We start from the raw sequence: 19090 nt of genomic DNA, 5'->3' as shown, positions 1-19090 counted from the left end.
AATTCGGAAGTGCGGTCATTACAACTACAGATTATGACAGTTTTCTTTCTAGTTAAGCCAGAAAAGGTTCAGACTTTCCATCTCATGTGTGTCCCACAATGTAGACTACCTTAGGAGGTATTAATGCCAACATTTTAGTCAAAGGTTCTGTCTGTCTTCCACCTGTAACTCCCCAATTCATAGGGTTACCTCCTTTAACACCAATCGCTTTATGGGTTTTGATGGATGGGCCTGGGTTCATCTGAATGCCATCTCCAGATCAGCATGATGTAAATTCCTGATTCTCTTCTCAGATAAATGTATTTAACAATACCTCCACCCCACTCGCTCCTTCCAGGCAGGATCACCAGGGCAGCCTGGAAGGAAAATTCTACCCAAGGATAACCTAGAGTTATCTGCCAGATAGCTGAAGACTCCCAAGAATAACATAAATACAAGCAATATATCAACAGAGTAAGTGTATTAAACAGTAAGTAAATATGGCAAAACAGGGTAAATTAGTACTCTTAGGCTCACCCAGACTCTCGCTCATAATACTGATGAATTTTGCCCCAAGTCCTGGTTATGTGACCTAGTATAGCAGGAATAAAACTTAATATCCTGTCAGTATGCATGCTCCACGTGGGCCCCTGATGACCTGTGAAAACATTATCTTCTGTAGCCGTAAGAAGCTGATTGACTAACTTGGTCCAGTACAGCCCCAAAAACCTCACACAAGAGATAAGATGGTAAGTCCTTCCAAAAGGTTTAATAGACAGTAAGTAATAATATCCCCAATTTCTTACCACATGGTATTAGGACACAGTTCAGAGAATAGGGAGTCTCCCAAACAATTTTCCTTTCTATCTGAAAGATGGTGCACTCAGAACTTCACAAATGGTCCTCAGGGCAAGAGCTGAATCCAGGCTCCTCAACACTGCAGAGGGGCTGACAATGTCAGTTGTAGGCATCCTCTTCATGCAGGAATCAGGCTGCTTCTGTTTCTGGGACGCAATGATCAAGTGCATATTACAGCTACTATCCTAAAAATTCTCCGTCTTAATATCCTACCCTACAGCTCCAATACAATCACAGCAGAAGAGGAGCACTGAACTAGTAGCAGGAGCAGTATTTGCCATGTGGTAAGTGATTTATGTAGGGAGCTGAAGGGCTAACTCAGCCTGACTGGGATGGGGTGGTGAGGGGAGAGTTTTCCCAGTAAAACTCTATAAACTGGGAGTTACCTTGAACAGGGAAAGGAGGAAGCTTAAAGTTCTTACCCAGAGGCCAGGGTCTCAGGAGGAACCCTGCATTCAGGCCTCGGACTCAAGAGCTCAACCACTCTAGTCCTTCTCTTTCAGTGGCTCACTCCAGACTCCTTCCAAAAATGGCTTCTCCCCTCTCACAGCGGTCCTGTGGGTGGTGTCTTACTGAGGACTTTCCTTATTGGACAGGCTAGCTCCGCTTTTCTGGTCTTTTTCCTGTCAGTCTTTTGACTCTAACCTCTTTCCCCATGCCTTTTTCCCAGGCCCTACTGCTCCTGGGAGCAGGCGTGCTGGTGGCCATCCCCCCAAACTGATAGAGGCCCCTATCGCTGGAAATTGTGTCTCTCCTCTCTACCTCTCAGTTGCCTAGCAACTGGGACTCTGAATCTGTCCGTGGCCTCCCTTCTCTCAGGGACAGTGTCCCTGAGTTACCAGCAAACAGAGATCCAGGAACCAAGGTAAGCTCCACAGGGGTTACGCACATTACCAACAATTTTGCTTCCCTTCTCCCATTGTGCAGATCAAGGCTGAGGATGAGCAAGTGGCATTCTCTAGGTATTAGTTGACATCTTGGGTTCTGTCTGAATGGTACCAGTATAGTCTCTCCCATGGAACACATCTTCATTTTGAGATAGACATCTAGGTAGATCAGGCACTAAAGAAGCAGGTAACATATTGCAGAGATTCTCCTGTGTCATCCTTGTTTTAGGGCATATGATATAGAAGTTTGCCTACTTCTTGGGTGAACATTTTACAGAGCCCTTAGTCGTCTCAGTCTTTTTGTTTTTTCCATAAGTTATTACATGTTGGATACCAGTACCTCTGTTGGCTAAGGTTTTAGATACTAGTGTTTACAGGTGTCCAAGGCTCTTTAGAATTTCATTCCCTCTGATTATTTTTATGTGCTTGTACATTGAATGTTGGCTTCCTGCTACTGAGACTCCTTTGGCCCTGAGTTAGAAGACTGCATGTACAGAAATGAAAATTCATACCTGTAAGATGGATTGTGATACAGGTTGTTAACGCTTTGTTCAAGGACATTCTTCTATCTGTATGTAAAGCACTTTGCATGTTTATACATAAACAACGATTGGCATCCAAGTACACCAATATGGAATATCCCACCACACATTAGGGGAGCTTCAATGGTTGTGTTTGACATTTCATGGGATTGGTTACCTCTAGATGGCTCTAATTAGTTATTAATTCTAATTATGGTGTCAGCACATTTTGTAGTTTAACTATTGTGGAAGTATCTTCTGGCAATGGACTTTGACCATATAGCACAGTGGCAATCCCAAAAGCTTGTCTTTAGAATAATGTTGCTTGCTACCTTTTACTAAGGGAAGATGGTGTTTAGTAATGAGATGCAAAAATCCACTTTATAGGTAAGAATTTTATCAGTGAATCTTATTTTCTTTTCTTCTTTGCAAACATGCATTTTCCTATGTGTTTTGGAAGGAGCAAACATTAGCAAGGTTATTTCTAAAATAGTTTCAATTTTAAGTAGCATTTAGTCATTCTGAACACTTTTATTTGGCACCCACATGACTGACTGATGTCAGACTAGCTAATTAACTGGGAATAGAGTGCAAACTATTATTTTCACAAAACAATGGTTGGTTGCAATTTTGGTTGCAATTTTTCAAAGATGAAGCAGTTAGTGATGAAATAGTATTTAAAAATTTTTATAGTGTCAACGACTGTTCTCGCCAAGTTATAAATTTATGGTATGTCTTATTTGAATCCTGAAATCAGGAGTGTCCCCTTGAAAATTCTTGATGAAATATATAGAGCAAGTATGGACAGCATGTACTATACCAAACAGTAAACTGTAATTTTCAGAATAGTTTGAAAAATTAACCTTGCAAATAAATACATTAGCTGAACACTGATTTGCTTCAATAGTATTTGATTAAGGGCCTTTTCAGATGAATGCCTACTCAAATAATTATATAGCACTAGCCTAAAAATTAAAATATTCATTGTATTTTTTAAAATTAATTATGGAAGGTTGGAATAACTTGATGTCACACTTTAAAAAGACCAACCAGGGGATCTCACAACTAACTCCAAGCCCTAGTCTATTGGCAAATGAGTATTTTGGAAATAATCTACTCAGTTTTATGGGAAGGAGAATTGATGCTCATTGCCCAAACACCACCGTTTGCTATTTTGTTGATTGACATCTGGTCCATGGGGAACAATTTGCCTGTCCTGCCAAGGGAAAAAAAGTATGGTAACATACTGGCAGCTGCTAACTAGAATGATGAGGCCAATAAAGAGGTGGGGGGAGGAAATGAATATATTACACGTATTAAATGATTATAAAAACCCTTTTGGCTACAGAACAATATAAACTTAATTTTAGATATTTTTAAATGTTAAAGTACTTCAAATTGTAAGAATTGTGTAGGGTCATTTGTTTTGGCTTAAGTGGCATTATCTGGTTTGGGATCAGAAAGTTGTAATTTCAAGCACAATTGAAGATCTATCACTGACATTTAAGTGGTGCATACATTGACTGCTAGTTTTCGGTGCATATCACCACTCTGCTATATTGCGCCATTGCCATATCTGAAGGGAATTATTTAAATGTCAGTACAAAACACTTGTGTCTTTAGCTCTGAGAAATTAAGCCAATAGGACTGATAACTTTTTCTTGTTAGCTATTTTTATTTTTCTGACTTACTTGTGAATACTGTGTGGTCATAATGAGGTGAAAGTAATAAGGCCATCACTAGGCAGAAACCATCTCCACAGACTTAACAGTGCTAAGATTTGGTTCTACTGCTGCCAAAATTGTTGTCTGACATTTTCTGTTTCTCCCTCTAGCTGTTCCTCTTTATAGTCTGCCATGATTCAGATGCTGTCAGACATTGCTATACTTGCAATAAGTAAACGGGTTTTCTTACTGGACTGAACACTTCTTGCAAGAATTATATATGTTTAGTGTCAGACTCTGAACTATCAATCTATCCAGCGACAGTCATTGCAAGTAGGATGGTGCTTGCATTATAGGGACTTATGTTTTCTAAAGAAGCTGATCTACTAATAAGAAAAGAAACAGAGGAAATTTTAAATAATAAACTATTTCTAATTTTAGTTTTACAATAAAATGTAAAGGGTATTAATTTTTTTAAAGCAAATCTTCAGATAAAAATATCACACAGGAAGCCACAAATAAAATACAACATAAATTAATGTGAAATTGTCCAGTGTACCACTATGTGAGGACTTTTCTTTGAAAAGATCTGATGTTATCAGTTCTGAATGTTGATTATTTGTGTTCTGTCTCATTTTAAGGACTATTTGAACAAAGTCCAAGGAAGTTTGAAATGGGGTGTAATGTATAACTTGCTTCAGAAATTGTCAATTTTCTCAAAACCATTAAGCTCAGTCTTTTTTTTATATAACACCATGCTGTCCAAAATTTTTCCTCCTGTTACAAAAGACCACAAATAAAAAGTGTGTTATTGATTTTGTGACATAACAAAATATAACAACATAGAGCCTTGTATGCTATATATTTTGTACAACAGCAACACAGAATGTTATGGCTCTGCTATCCGCTTGGTCTAATATCTTGCTGAGATATAAATAGATTTCTAATGACTGTCAGGCTCTGTGCCTAGGAAATTTCCTTGTAGGTACCTCATTACAGAGCTAACATCACTAATAAAATAGCTGTAATATTTCACAAGTGCAGGAATATTTTTATATTTAACTGTGAGGAAAATACCTAGCATATGCATAATTTGAGACTCATTTTAAAACTGTAATTTATCATAATTATCTACATATTATAATGGCAAAACACGTTTAATTGCTTTTGACTGGATTGGCAAAATAAGAAGGATTATGAGAAAGAAAGTTAACAGCAGATGGCCCTATAGTCAAAACTGCAGTCTCTTAACACAAAATGAAGCAGCCGACTGAACAGAACATGTTTCTGGCTCCTAGTTCTAACTCTTAATGGTAAGTCTGAATTAGCATTTGGTGGCATTATAAAAGTCTAGAGAGCAGTAGAAATAGTCTTATTATTTACAATGGGACAAAAATAGCAGAGAATGCCACTAAAATTTTCCCATCACTTTTGACTTATCTGTTGGTATGATTTTAGTAAGTCTGATTTTAAATATTTAACTGGTGGAATGTTAATACTTTAGAAAATATTTGTTCAAACATTTACATGCCCCCCCCCCTTCTCTCTCACATAGAAAGGATGGTTTTATATAGTAATGAAAAAAGAGTTTAATCTTCTATAATCTTCCCTGATTGTGGAAAAAAATAAATTAGACAGCAGTTGAAAAATATGTAATACACTTACATTTCACTGTGTTTCAGATAAGTTCAGCAATGCTGCATCAATTCAATGTGGCCTGAAAGATTTGTCTTATATTAAACAAAACATGTATGCATAGATGTGGTGTTTTAAAAATCCCAACATTTCCACTCACAAAATGCCTCAGAGAATTTCAGAATTCAAGATTACATTCATACAAATTTAAACTATGGAATAAAAAATCCTTTTTTTAGACTTCTGTGTAGCCTGAGAGAAACAAAATAAGCAGGTGGTAGATTATGCTCCTGAATGGTCAATGAAAGTAAATTAACTGCTTCAGCTGATAGAAAAGAAGTGCTAGCCGTAGCAACTTAAATGAAGGGTGACACATCTGCAAAATAATGTGAATTCCAAAGTGCAGTTTAACCCCTAAGGGGGGAGGGAGGAGCATGTGTATGTGTATGCATATGTGTGAACATATGAAATTGTTAAGAAATGGAACTGGTAACAGAGACCCAGATTCATTATTTGCTTCTTGTCATGAATAATGTTGCTCAATATGCCATCAATGTAACAATATATGTGCCCGTCATAGTGGTAATCTGTAGAGGAGAATGGTGTTACAAAAGATATCTTAATATTCAAATATTTTTATTTTTTAATAGTAAGATAGTGAAAATTGCTTTTTTTAAAAGAACAATTAATTGTAGATTAGTTATTTTACTGTTTCAACAATTTTTAGTTTCTAGAAAATATCATATGATGAATTAATAAAAATTGCTATGTCATTTTAAATTATTAAACTTGATGTAATCTTTTGAACAAGTCAATTTAGATTTCACACTCTTAAAATATTGTTGTAAATCTGGTTTTTATAACTGAACCACCATTATTTCTGAAAACCGGTAATGGATCGCCAATTATAGTCTATTCTGTGACTAGCTTCAGCAGCAAATTAATATGTGTGTTTACATTTGTCCTCTAGTTTAAAGATCAAAATTCTGTCAATATTTTGACAGGTTATGTGAAACTGTAATGTGGATATATAGCTTAATAGCATCTACTACAGCATTAGACAGGTATACACATGGTGAATTTCTAACGCATATGCTATTTCATAACTTAGAAACATACATGGGATATATTATGAATAATTTTAATACAAAATATAAATGATGTAATCATTGCTATGAATCCTATTGTTTAATGTCTAATAGCATACAAAAGCCTATTATGTAATGCTATTGGCAGCTATTGTGACAAGGCTTATAATTTCTTTTATATTCTTCCATCAGCAAGTCAAAACCATACCGTAGGTTCCCTGTTCTTTATTTTCCCCTTGAAATCATCACTGTGTTCAGAGGAGACCCTCAAACTCTGCTTTCTTTGAATTTTCTAGTAGTGTGAGGCTATTTTGCTTGTGCCTATTGCTGAAAGTTTTCTGATTAATTTACCTTTAAGAAACTCTCTATAGTCCGAAGCTAAGCTTGACTTTAGGTTAATTAAAATATCTAATTGCCTAAAACTGATCCCTGATCTATAAATGTAACTTGTGAGTCTACAATCAATAAGAGCTGGAATTTTATCAAAATATTTAATTAATCTGTTCTATCCCTTTGATTCCCCTCCCCTTTGAAAAATATAAATTTGGTACATAATGGTATTGGAAACTAGCTGAAGAGAAACTTAACTGAAGGGTTTCCAAAAATGTTGTTTGTTTAAATACCTTCCAATGCTTATCAAACATGATCCTTCTAAACTAATCCCATAAAATTCTGGACACTGATATTTAGAGATATTCACTCCCATTCATTCTGTGTGTGTGCACTTTTTAAAAAAAATGCTAATCTAAACAAAGGGTGAAATCCTGGTTCCATTGTAGTCAATGACAAAATACTCATTGACTTCAATAGCCTAGGATTTCACCTAGAACCTCAGTTTTTCTTCCACTCCTTAATTCTTTTGTTACCATTTCTCTTCTAATTCTCTTTTTAATACTTTTAATCATAATTCTTTCCTGAGTCCATCAATCTCTCTTTGATTATTATGCTTTCTAAATCAGGAAAGAGGAGGAAATTGTAGAACATGTGGTAACCAGGATTGATTGATTTTAAATCAATGTGATTGAAATATCTGATTTTAATTGTGATTTAAATCAGCAGCCAGGAAACCTTGATTTAAATAATTGATTTTTAATTGTGTTTTACATTTGTTGTCTTTATTTATTTTTGTAAAGAACGGTTGAGTCACATCCGTGGGTAACCATTAAAACTTGTTATTTTGCAGCTAGATATAGCCTTTATACTAAACTTGTTGCTTTTTTTGCTAACCAGGTGGATATCCTATATCTATGCACATTTATTTAAGCAATTATATAGCTTAACTTACATTGATTCAGATTTTTAATTTTTACCTTTTGATTATGGTAGAAACTGGCGAATGATGCTTTCATTTTCCAGATGAAGATTAATTTTTTACTTCTGATTTGTGCCAAGCTATATTTGGATTGAAATTCAAATTCAATTAAAGTGCACAATACCAGCATTTTCATTTTTTTATTAAATAAAACTACCATAAATGTGCCGGACACATAAGAAAAACAAGTATTGTATTTAAAATGAACTCATTTTTAAAACCAAGGAAATGTTATCTGAAGTCAGTGTATTGCTCTGATTGTTTCTGATTACCATATCCGTCAAGATCTTAGAACTAGTAGATCCGATCCTCTCACACCTAGTTTTAATAGATAGATTGGAAGAGGAACACAATCTTTCCTTACTGTTTCAATTCCCAATTGATTTCTTAACTTGGAATGAGCTAATCATTGAACTGAACTAGTTGAATAAACTGAAATGAAGAAAATATTTTTCTTGCAACTGCAGAAGAGGCTACTGCTATCACAATCTGATTTAGCACATCAACAAACTCTGGTTCCATGTGCTTAGCCAGTGACTTTAACTGGTTCAGTGGTGTGATTTTTCTTTAAAACTTGACAGAAGACATGCACTGCTTAATATATTTTGAATTTAATTTAAATGATTTTACTAGATTATAAGAAGTTTAGGCCTTAACTCAAGTTGTCAATTATAAATTTATTTTAAATGTTTATTTTTAAAAATAAACCTGTGTTTAATTTAAATTTAAAAAATACAATTTAAATAATTATCTAATTTTTTTTAAATAATTGATTTTTATTGGTAACTATCACCCTTTCAAAAACTCCTCCCCCCAAGAGCAAAATTACTTCACTTATACAGCATATTGACAACTGATTGTCTGGCTATACCGAAGGAAGGCTAGGAGACATTTGATATGGTTTTAATTAGACCACAACTTTATTATTAGATAAAAGTGTACAGTGCAGGTAACCCCATGTTCATTCAATAATTACCATGGGGGCTTCTGCCAGCTCCCCCTCTTTCTTTTCTGTCCGGGTCCCCCAGCCAGTCCATTGCTGGGACCTTATCATCCACCCCTCCTTGTCAGAGGGTTAAGTGGGATATAAGAAATGGGGGGTTGGCTCCCTTCCATACAATTCATAGGAGCCCCAACCCTCTTCCCCCATTCCATTCCTTTTAAGGAACACCTCCATTTAAGTCCTTTTCCAAGCTGTTTATCTGGTCACTGTATACGTTTCCTATGGAGATCCTGCACTGGACATCTGCCCTACACTTACATAAAAAGTTGTGACGTATAGCCTATCTCCCTTCATGCCGTGTATGAACAAAGCCCTCCCTGAACCTCTGCAGGGAAGGTGAAAGAAACCCAATTCCACCTAGGCCAATCTGGTGGTGAGGGAAAAATTCCTTCCCAGTTCCCCTAAAAAAGGGGCGGTTAGTGCAATGCCCACAGCAGGTCTTGACCAAACCTGGTATTTTACCACCTAAAGGGCAGGGAGGGTGGGTCCTGCCTCACCCTGTTTTGTGTAAAAGGGAGCTTCATGCACAGGGCTGCCCCTTTTAAACCCTTTTGCCCATCGTGTCACCACACTGGCCCCTTGTCCCCTTTTGTAACAATTAGACCTCTCAGTCCTTCTCCACCCTCCAGGCATAAAGTACTGTTCCCTTCATTTGGCCAGCCAGCCAAATTCCCTTCATCCCTGTGTCTCTCTCTCCCCTCCCCTCCCCCCCCCCCGCGCTTAAAGGTGCAGTGAGATCAATGGCTGGGGGAGTAAAAACAGAAAAGCAGAGGAGGTATGAACAATGAGAGTCCTGTAGCAGGTTAAAGACTAATACATTTCTGCAACCCACTTTGTCAGATGGGGTTGCAGGTGGGTTGCAGACCATGATAGCTTATACCTGCAGAAATTTGTTAGTCTTTAAGGTGCTTACAGAACTCTAGTTGTTTTTGCTGTATACAGACTAACACGGCGACCCCCCTGGAACTTTTCACCAGAGGAGGTTTGGTAACCTATAGAGAAAAGTATCAGCCATGAACATTCTGTATGTGAGACTAAAACAATGAATAGAGTTATGCTAGCAAGCTTACAAATAGGTTCCTTCAGCTATTAACAAAGAAATCATAACTGGAAGACCATTTTGAATAGAAAAATTGCCTGCTAATGCTTAGGTAAGTCTGTTAGTGGCTTATGTTGTGTTTTGCCAGGTTTCAGGAAATTTTCCTGATGATTAAATCATTAGGTCTTCTAGTGGTGGCTTAAGTTTTGAGCAAAGAACCATTATTATTACTTGTTTTGTATTTTATAGGATACCCTTTGTTCCTGATTTTACATCAGAATGAAATGTTTAACTTCAGAGAGTGAGTTTGGTCAGATTCCTCTGATACAGTACTTCCTGTGTAGAAGCACTGCATTTGCATCAAACATTAAAGCATGATTAATTATAAAAGAATACATTTACTTAAATTTAATAAATCTTCAGATGCTGAAAAATACTTTGAAATGGCATATCTTTTCCTATATCTTACACCTTAAAGCAGTGTTGAGGGGGAAATTAAAATAATATTTCCTCCAAATGATTCTAAAGTTCTTACTGATTTATAGGCTGTTACTATGGTGTTTTACATGACAGCAAATGAGCAGAGTTTGGCAGTACAGACAAAACGCAATGAATCTAACTTTTTTTTTTCCTGCAGGACCAGTAAAACTCCAAAGGCTTGTGTTGACAGGTAATAAGATTTAATTCAGAAGGGGGAAAAAAAAAGAATATCCATGTTCATTGCTTAATTAAATAAAATTTTTCTAGAGGATTCTGGGAATTCTTGACAGTTCCTTCAAAAGCTTATCTTTGATAGCTGTAAACAAATTACCTTACGAATAACTTCTTAATCAGGGAAAAGTAGAGCTGTTCTCTACTTGATCTCTCCCTTTGGGTGGTCCCAGTCAGAGAACAGCAGTCTTCTTCCTGATGGTTTGGCTTCTGAAAAGCTATATAGTATTATGCTGACAGCTGTAGACCTTTTTTTGTTAGGGATAACAAACATCCTGTGCTGAAGACAGCGTCAAGCCCAGCTTGCAGTATGCCCAATTAGAGAAGCTAAAATCTCATTTGTTTCACCATGGGAGCCTTTGAAAGCACACCGTTTTGGCCTCATTACAGTATTTTTACTTTACAAAAACAATTTCATTATGGAAATTAAAGAAACTCATTTGGTCTTAGCATTTGCACTGAAGTTAATAAATTCCACAAGAATTTCAACAACTCCAGTATGTAGATTTTTTTCCATCTTCACTTAATCACAGCAAAAAGTTGCTTTAAAAATCTTTGTGGTGTACAGTATCTGTAAAGAAAGCTATAATTTTGCTGTACAAGCCATTTATTGTGTAAAATACATGAAAAGGTTTACAATTCTAAGTTTTACTTTCTGAGAATAAAGAGAAATTATTAAAACATTTTTATGTTGAAGTCCCCTCCTGCCCCCTGCCCTCCATCTGTAGGCATCCCATTGTTGACTAGCATTTGCTATACCTAGCTCTAATGTAAAGGCTGTTAAGTGCTCAGCTTTTCCCTGTGTACTTCAGGCTTTTATGTTCTGATTATGTTCCTTATTACTGTTCTTTACTTAGGAACTTTGATAGTTCAAAAGTAATTAAACAAAATGTGTAAAACATATTTATGCTAAGAGTACATATATAAATAAATCATGGTTCAATCTTTTTCTGGAAATGCTCATTAAGAAGAATTTAAGAATGGACACTGGCATGTCTTAAAATATGTGTATTGCATGACTGTTGTACTGGCTTGAAATAGGGACGAGTGAGAGGATAATGTTACAAACACTTTGAACTCTTCCTCAAATTTGGCAGCACTGGGACAGAATAAAGATTATTTCTATGATATGGGAGTATAGGTTGTCCCATTGGCCCCACTTACTATTTTCACATAATGAATTCCTTGTAGCAGGAAAAGTGAAATTTTATATTAAATGGTTATCAGTCTATCTAGCCAGACCTGTTTATTGCTGAGAAAATGGAGCGGGCAAAGAGGTTGACTGTTTTGTCAACCTATATTAAAAGTAGCACACTCAAACTACACAGTGATTTATCAACATTTAAAGGAATGCAAGACAACTACTAAATTTAGAACAGAAATAAACCAGATTGACATAGTTCAGGGGGCATGGAAGGAACCTTGTTGAGACAGCTGAGATGCTTTCTTTTCATGTATTTTTTATTTCTTTTTTTTTAAATTCTGTACTCTACTGTCATTGAGCCTTGTCAATGAAAATGAGAAAAGTTAAATCTGCAACTCTGGTTCTCTTCTTTCTACTTTACAGTTATAGAATCATAGAAATATAAGGCTGGAATGGACCTTAAGAAGTCATCAAGCCCAGGCCCTTGTGCCGAGGCAGAACCACGTAAATCTAGACCATCCCTGATGGGTGTCCAACCTGTTCTTAAAAGCGTCCAACGATGGGGATTCCACAACCTCCCTTTGAAACTATAAGAGTCTGGGGTGCAATCCAGATGAGTGAGGGGTTTTGTCACTACCTGCTCTGCAACCTTGGGTACATCACAATGCTTTGCTGCTGTAGCTCCCAACCTGGGCCCCTCGCAAACAGCATGCAGGCCATACCCTTGTGTCTGCATATAGCTTCACCCTGCCAGAAACATTTCAGTCAACACTCTGGCTTCCTCCAGCCTTTGTTACCACTTGAGTGACCCCAGCACACTTCCTGGATTTTCCCCAAAAATGTGTGTTCCGTATTGTCTGGCCTCTTCTGGACAGTTCAAATATTAGAGGTCTGTTGCCCTTGTGAAGGGTCAATGTACAACCGTCTGCTACTTTAACTGGAATTATAAAAGAATTCCATTTAAACACAACACTGGATTAGTTTTGATTGAAGAATAAATTTTTTTTATTTAACTACAAAGAGAGAGATTTTAAGTGAATACAAATATAAGACATCAAAGTTAGATATGTTATGAGAAATAAAGACAAAATGCTCTCTAGTAACTAGATCTTAACAAACTTGACTTGGTTTGAGATAAAATCCTTACCATATGTTCCCAGCAACATAGCTGACCAAATTCAAAAGTCAAGATCTGCCCCCAAAGTCCAAAGGGCTGGTTTGTTTCCGTTCTTAGATGAAAGAGAGCGAGAATGAGAGATTCACTGAGGTGTATTTGCCCCCTACTTCTATAGTCCAGTCCCCCTTTGAAGTGGATTCTTCTGAGTATTACCATTATTACCAGCATACTAGTATTCACAGCAAAGTTTATTCAAACAGGGAAGGCAGTAGAGTCTGGGGGTGAAGGTGCCCCCATGCTCTTTCTTTTCCCCTGTGTATGCTGAAATGAAGATTTGCCTTGTCTCCCTCTTGCTGTCTCAAAGACCTCGTTTAGTACTTACAGTAGAACCTCAGAGGTATGAATACCTGGGGAATGGAGGTTGTTTGTAACTCTGAAATGTTCGCAATTCTGAACAAAACGTTATGGTGGTTCTTTCAAAAGTTTACAACCGAACATTGACTTAATACAGCTTTGAAACTTTACCATGCAAAAGAAAAATGCTCTTTTCCCCTTTTTTTGTAATTTATGTTTAACACTGTACTATAATATATTTGCCTTTTTTGGGAGTCTTTTAATAACTGGTGTTCATAACTCTGAGGTTCTACTGTATATGTAAATTGAGGTAAACACCCATTCCTTTGTTTAAGATAGACCTGCTTAACCACCCCTGCCCAATCAGGGCTACATGGGTTTGAATATGTGCTACCAACATCATACAAGGGGAATTCATAACTTTACATATAATGTTGCAACATACATTTCACCATGATATTATTGACCAGCGAGTTATTAGTTTTCAAATGATACCTCACAAGGTATATTTTGTACAAAGATTATTATGAGGGTGCATATGTAGAGTGTGAATACAGGGTTGCATTTGGTCATAGAAGCCTATTCCAACATATTAAATTTTTAAAAAAGTAGCATAGTAAGATGGTCTTATTACTTAGCCGCAATGTAAAATATATATATGACCTATTTAAACACAGGGCTGGTCCAAATAGTGTGGGTCAAAATTTGCAGCTGCTAAGGGGCAAGTGTGAAAGCTTACTGCATGTGCTTCAGTATTGCATGATGAAATGCAAGTTGCATCCTGTTAATTGAGAGCCTGTGATCCAAGTAAATTGAGCAAACGTGACTCCACCTTAACTGTTTGCTTGGGAAGTATTTCTTCCTCTCCCCAGCTTGTAACAGGAAAACTCCATTTTTATTTACCCAGCTCTCTATAAAATCTCTCTTTGTGGACATATTATCTCTATTCCTCCCCCCAAAAGACAGTGGAAATAAAATGTAGCAGTTGGAATAGATGGGAGTCTGGAGCAGGACATAGTAAGTTTTTAGACAATACAAACTTGTCGTGTTACCTATAGTTATGTGACTAGTTTAGTCATTAATACTAAAACCACCAACCACTTACACATGGGGCAGGAAAGAGCCATCAGATTGTAATATCTTTTGGTCTTTACTGAGCTACGGTTCATTAAAATCAGTGAGGTACAGATGAAAAAGGTTCTCTATCCCATTATCCATCTCTGGAGCATTTCAGTCTCCCTGAAACTCCCTTGAAGAAGGAAGAAATTAATAAAAACAGGTTAATGTCAAAGAGCTTAAGGCCAGAAGGGACCTCCAGATCATCTAGTCTGACCTCCTGTATATCAGGCCACTAACGCTAGCTAGTACCTGTACATGAAACCCAATATTCAAAACTAAACCAAAGTATTACAGCCCACAGGAGATTAGATATGTGTCACAGGCCGAGAATAGGAGGGACCGAGGTAACTGTGTAACTAAAACAGTGTCAAACCTACCTGTTCTGAATTTCACCATCTGTGTTCACATTTTTCTCCAGTGTTGTTTTCCCTTGGAATATGTTCCTGTTGCTTTTTTTTTTGGTAGAATGATCCTGTGTCCCAATAGCCTTTAAATATGTTGAACTCAAGTGAACAAAGCTATTTTATTTATAATACCAGGTTGAAACCAAATCGTTTTCTTAAATGACTTTGTGGGGTAGCAGTAGGAGAGAGGTAATCAGCAGAGGTGGGGCTCAAGCAATTCTGATCCCTGATATCAGATTCCTCTTTGTTTCTGCCAGAGCTGGTGCTGCTGCTGCTTCATGTCCTCCCCTACCATCTTAAACAGCAGCTGGAAGGAAATAAGTATCAGTAAGATTGAGGCACATTTTGATTCCATTGCCACATCAGCCTTCTTTCTTCTAAAGCTGGAGTTGCCACATCAGTTCTCCCAAGGTCCTTGCCCACGTAAGCTTTATTTACACTGGTATGGTGCATTGTGTTAGAAAAGGTGTAAAAAAATACCAGCTAATTTGTTTTTAAACACAATTGAGTTGTTTAAGCCTGATGCTAAGTGCAGATTTACATATTAATTAAAATGTGATAATTAACATTTCTGTCCAGTTTTCCAGGCCTACATACAAGTTGCACAGAATTAATTTAAATTTACTTTTAAAAACTGATTTAGTTAAATGAGCACAAAAGGCTGTGTGGACACCTTTATTTCATTTTATATCAGGTCTATTTCACTTTAGCTTAAGATGATTATTGTACCATAAGTTAAATGGGAGCAACTTTCTCATGTAGACAAGCCCAAAGCCTAAGGTAGCAGGAAGCCTTAGGTGACAGTTTGTGCCACCAGTGTTTTCTCCTTTTATTTTTCATTCTTCAGCGATCTTGCATGTGACAGTTGCTTCCTCCCACTTTTCAGATAAATGGGAAGAAAGAAATAAAAATGCCTCAAAAGGGGAAGGCTCACTGGCAGGGGGAGAGGTATAGAAGATACATCTGGATGCACAGGGAATTCTGTAAAGAATTTCTGCTCCATTACAGATAGATAGTGTGACTCTCAGCCAACGGTGGTGTTCAGTGAGAGCCCAGCACAGCAGGGCAAGTGGATGGATGCTGGCCATCCAGGCCATTCAACAGTTAGTATTATAAATGATATCCTTTCTTTCAACAATCTAAATAATTTTGTTGATAATTTGACAAGCTGTTGGAAGAAGGAGAGACCCACTGAAGTTATGATCTGGAACAAAGTGATAGATGATTGCAGCATCACTGAAATGCTGAAGGTTTAGATAGACAGAAGTCCTCCCTGAACCTGGAAAACGAGTGTGGTCATGGATTTCTTGGACCCAGATCGAATGAAGAAGATAAGAAATATAGGAAATAGTAGTTTTATTTTTAACAGTTTGTAGAAGAAGGGGAAAAAAGGCTAGAAAGAGAGAAGCTAGAAAACTTTACCACATGGATCATGATGCCAGACAGATCTCCATTTATTGAGAAATCAGAGCAAAGACCATGGCCAAAGAAGAGAATGAATTCCTGATGAGCCTGACCAATGAAACAGTCTCCTACCAAGTATTTCATGTCCTGCCAGACTCATTCTTGTTCACGATGCCAAAAGAGTCATCCTGTGTGTTGCAAAATGTCAGGACTTCATCCTGTGTAAATGACTCCAGCTTTCCAAAGAAGCATTTTAGAAACCATTGAAGTACAAAACTGAAATAGTAAAACTCTGGATAACTTATGGATCAGACAGATCTGAGACTATATCCTTGAACTGTACTCAATCCAGTTTGATATAAATTACCAAACAGTTTGTTTGCTTCTTTATAAATCAAGTAAATCCTGTTTTATTGCGGAGGTGAGATAATCGTGGAGCCAGGAATTTAATTTGAAATGGAGTTCACTGCAGCATGCAGATATGATGCTCCAAAGTATTAAGATGTTTTATGTTTTTGTTGAAAACGTTTTTTGTAATGATAGGTTAGCAGCATCCTACAAGAGGAATGTCTGATCTGAAGAAGAGCAGGCAAGCAAAGGTTAAGAATGTTAAAAGAGTAAGGTGTACTGTCCAGGCGCCTTCACATAAAATGAGAATCTTATCTCTTAATATTAGGGGAATTAACAATTCTGTCAAAAGGTTGCTCTATGATTTTCTCATTCTTATGAAGACAGGGCTGACCTGGGCATTCGCTAGAAGAACCACAATTCACTTAACCTAGATCTTTTTTAGTTTTTGAGAAGCTTGGTGAATGTCTGATGTAAAGAGAAAAGAAGAGGGAATGCAATACTAATTAGCCAAAAAAAAAAAAAAAAAAGGGTTGTTCAAAGTGTCCATTCAATAGTTTGTCCAGAAATGATATTTCCTGGGTAAGACAAGGCAACCCACACAGTCTGTCTAATTGAGATATATGCCCCAGTGATCAAACTGAAGTCTCTTTTCAGCTGCTACTTTATAAAATCATGACGGATACACAGAGTAAACTTGTAAATGGGTGAAATTGTCCCTCACAGTTTTTTTGCCAAGTTAGACAGTCACTTAACTCTAGTAGTCTCACTAAATCTCATTGTAGCTTAATCTATAATGAGTCCCAGTTACACATCAGAACCCACAATAAGCAAGAGGGGCCTTTTAAATAGTATCACCTACATCCTTCATTGATAATCCCATTTCCAGCAGCAGCACACCTTATCAGGAAAACTCCTCAGTGGATAAACTTATCCCTGACTTTATGTTCCGGATAGCCACCACTCCAGAGAGTGAGCCGGAACACATCAGTCTAGAGCTGGATGCCATGCTGCTCTAGAGAGCAAGGAATAACCAGATAGAACATGCCTTGGAGATTTATTTTATACTCTTAGAATAGATGTAGATGTACAAAGGTAAATAGCTGGTGGCAGCTGTACTTGAAGCAGAACAAGAAATGCTTTTTAATGGTTGTCGTGGGACTGGTATGCCCTGTCCCCTTTTTGGGGAGACAAGGTTAGGACTACTGCAGTCCTGTGGCTGAATCTGCTTGTCCCCCCCTTAACTTCAGGGGAGTGTGACCTAATGTCTAGAGTCAGTTTGACTACCCCAGGTCTTCAGGTAGGGCAGAATACAAAAACAGTCTGGGGAGCTTAAGTCCACTTCTGTAAAATAGAGTTGGTAAAACAGTGGCTTTATAGGTCCACCAGTTTCATAGTAAGCTTCATGTCACAACATCCCTATAGAGTCTGCTGAAGGGCCTGAAACATGACAACAGCTGCTTGTATACAAGTGTCCACATTTTTCTGTCATCCTTCAGTTTATGATGTTATCCAAATATTTGAGTTGCCACCTGCTTGATGTCCCATCTGTACAAGTTAATACTTGGTTGTTATCTGGAGGCTACTCCATATCATGTAACAGGACAAGATCAGAAATGAGGATATTTGAAACCAAACCCAACAACTGCTTCCAACAGCATTGTTTTGGTTTCAACAGCTTTCTTGGCAAGGAAATATTATTAGAATGGAAGATCAATGAATTCCAAAGCATGTGTACCAAGGAATGCTGCTACGTGACCAGCAGTCATGTGGGTGCAAAACCTTTTGTGGCACAATAAGATTCCCAATGATGGGCATAATTGGATATACACTCAGACCACCTTAAACACCTGGCCAGAGATCGATCTGGGTAGCACTTGATCTACAAGGAAGGAGGCTATACCCCATTTGGGATTTGCCATCATGACAATGAGGTATTTCAGAGGCTCAGTGCAACATTCCTGCTCTCCTAGGATGCACAATGCACCTATTATATCTTTTCTGGTTAGAGAACAAGAAATTCTTTCTCTCTGACTCAAAAGTCTAATGTCCACTTGTAACTTTTTTTCCTCTGAGTCTTTTCTGATGGCACCTAAGTTTTAGACTGGATCAGGCTGTATCACATCAAGCATTTACTGTAGCAGGCTGTGTCTAGAATCACCCCCAAAATATATAAATCCTATGAGCAGTTTCAACAGATTATGTCCATCTTAATGGTTATTAGTTAAATAATATCATTTGGGTTCTTCCCCACTGAGGAAAATCGTAACCAACCTTTGACATAAATCCCATTAAAAAGTTTTATATCTACATGACATTGAAATCCCTTGTAAATGGAAATAAACGAGTTCAGTAGAGATTTTGACACAATATGGATTGTTAACTACAACCTACAGATTCTTTTCAACTCATTAACTGCAGCTTGTACTGTCTTGACTGGAAAAGAAGTGGAAGCTTCTTTTTAATGAGTCGTTCTTTAATATAGATCAGGCAGGATAGCTTC

The 19090-nt window shown here is 37.3% G+C and overlaps 1 protein-coding gene across 2 annotated transcripts in view; it reads left to right on the top strand.

Annotated features, from left to right (window-relative positions):
• Nucleotides 1-1082: 1082 nt before the first annotated feature.
• Nucleotides 1083-19090, top strand: part of LOC137160848 (uncharacterized) — a 258303-nt gene continuing 240295 nt past the window's right edge. For both annotated transcript variants that reach the window (XR_010921987.1, XM_067559764.1), the window contains exons 1-3: nt 1083-1121; nt 1508-1702; nt 10624-10656. Coding sequence is in view for 1 of the 2 variants with exons in the window: in XM_067559764.1 (XP_067415865.1) it covers nt 1117-1121; nt 1508-1702; nt 10624-10656 (233 nt within the window). In the remaining variant the exon portion in view is untranslated. The remainder of the gene's footprint in view (nt 1122-1507; nt 1703-10623; nt 10657-19090) is intronic.

This window comes from Emydura macquarii, unplaced genomic scaffold, assembly GCF_026122565.2.
Source record: "Emydura macquarii macquarii isolate MOO-44397 ecotype Brisbane River unplaced genomic scaffold, CSIRO-AGI_Emac_v2 contig_2205, whole genome shotgun sequence".
NCBI classification, from domain to species: Eukaryota; Metazoa; Chordata; order Testudines; family Chelidae; genus Emydura; species Emydura macquarii.
The sequence above is the reverse complement of the archived record's forward strand: the minus strand, read 5'-3'. Positions and strand labels throughout refer to the sequence as shown.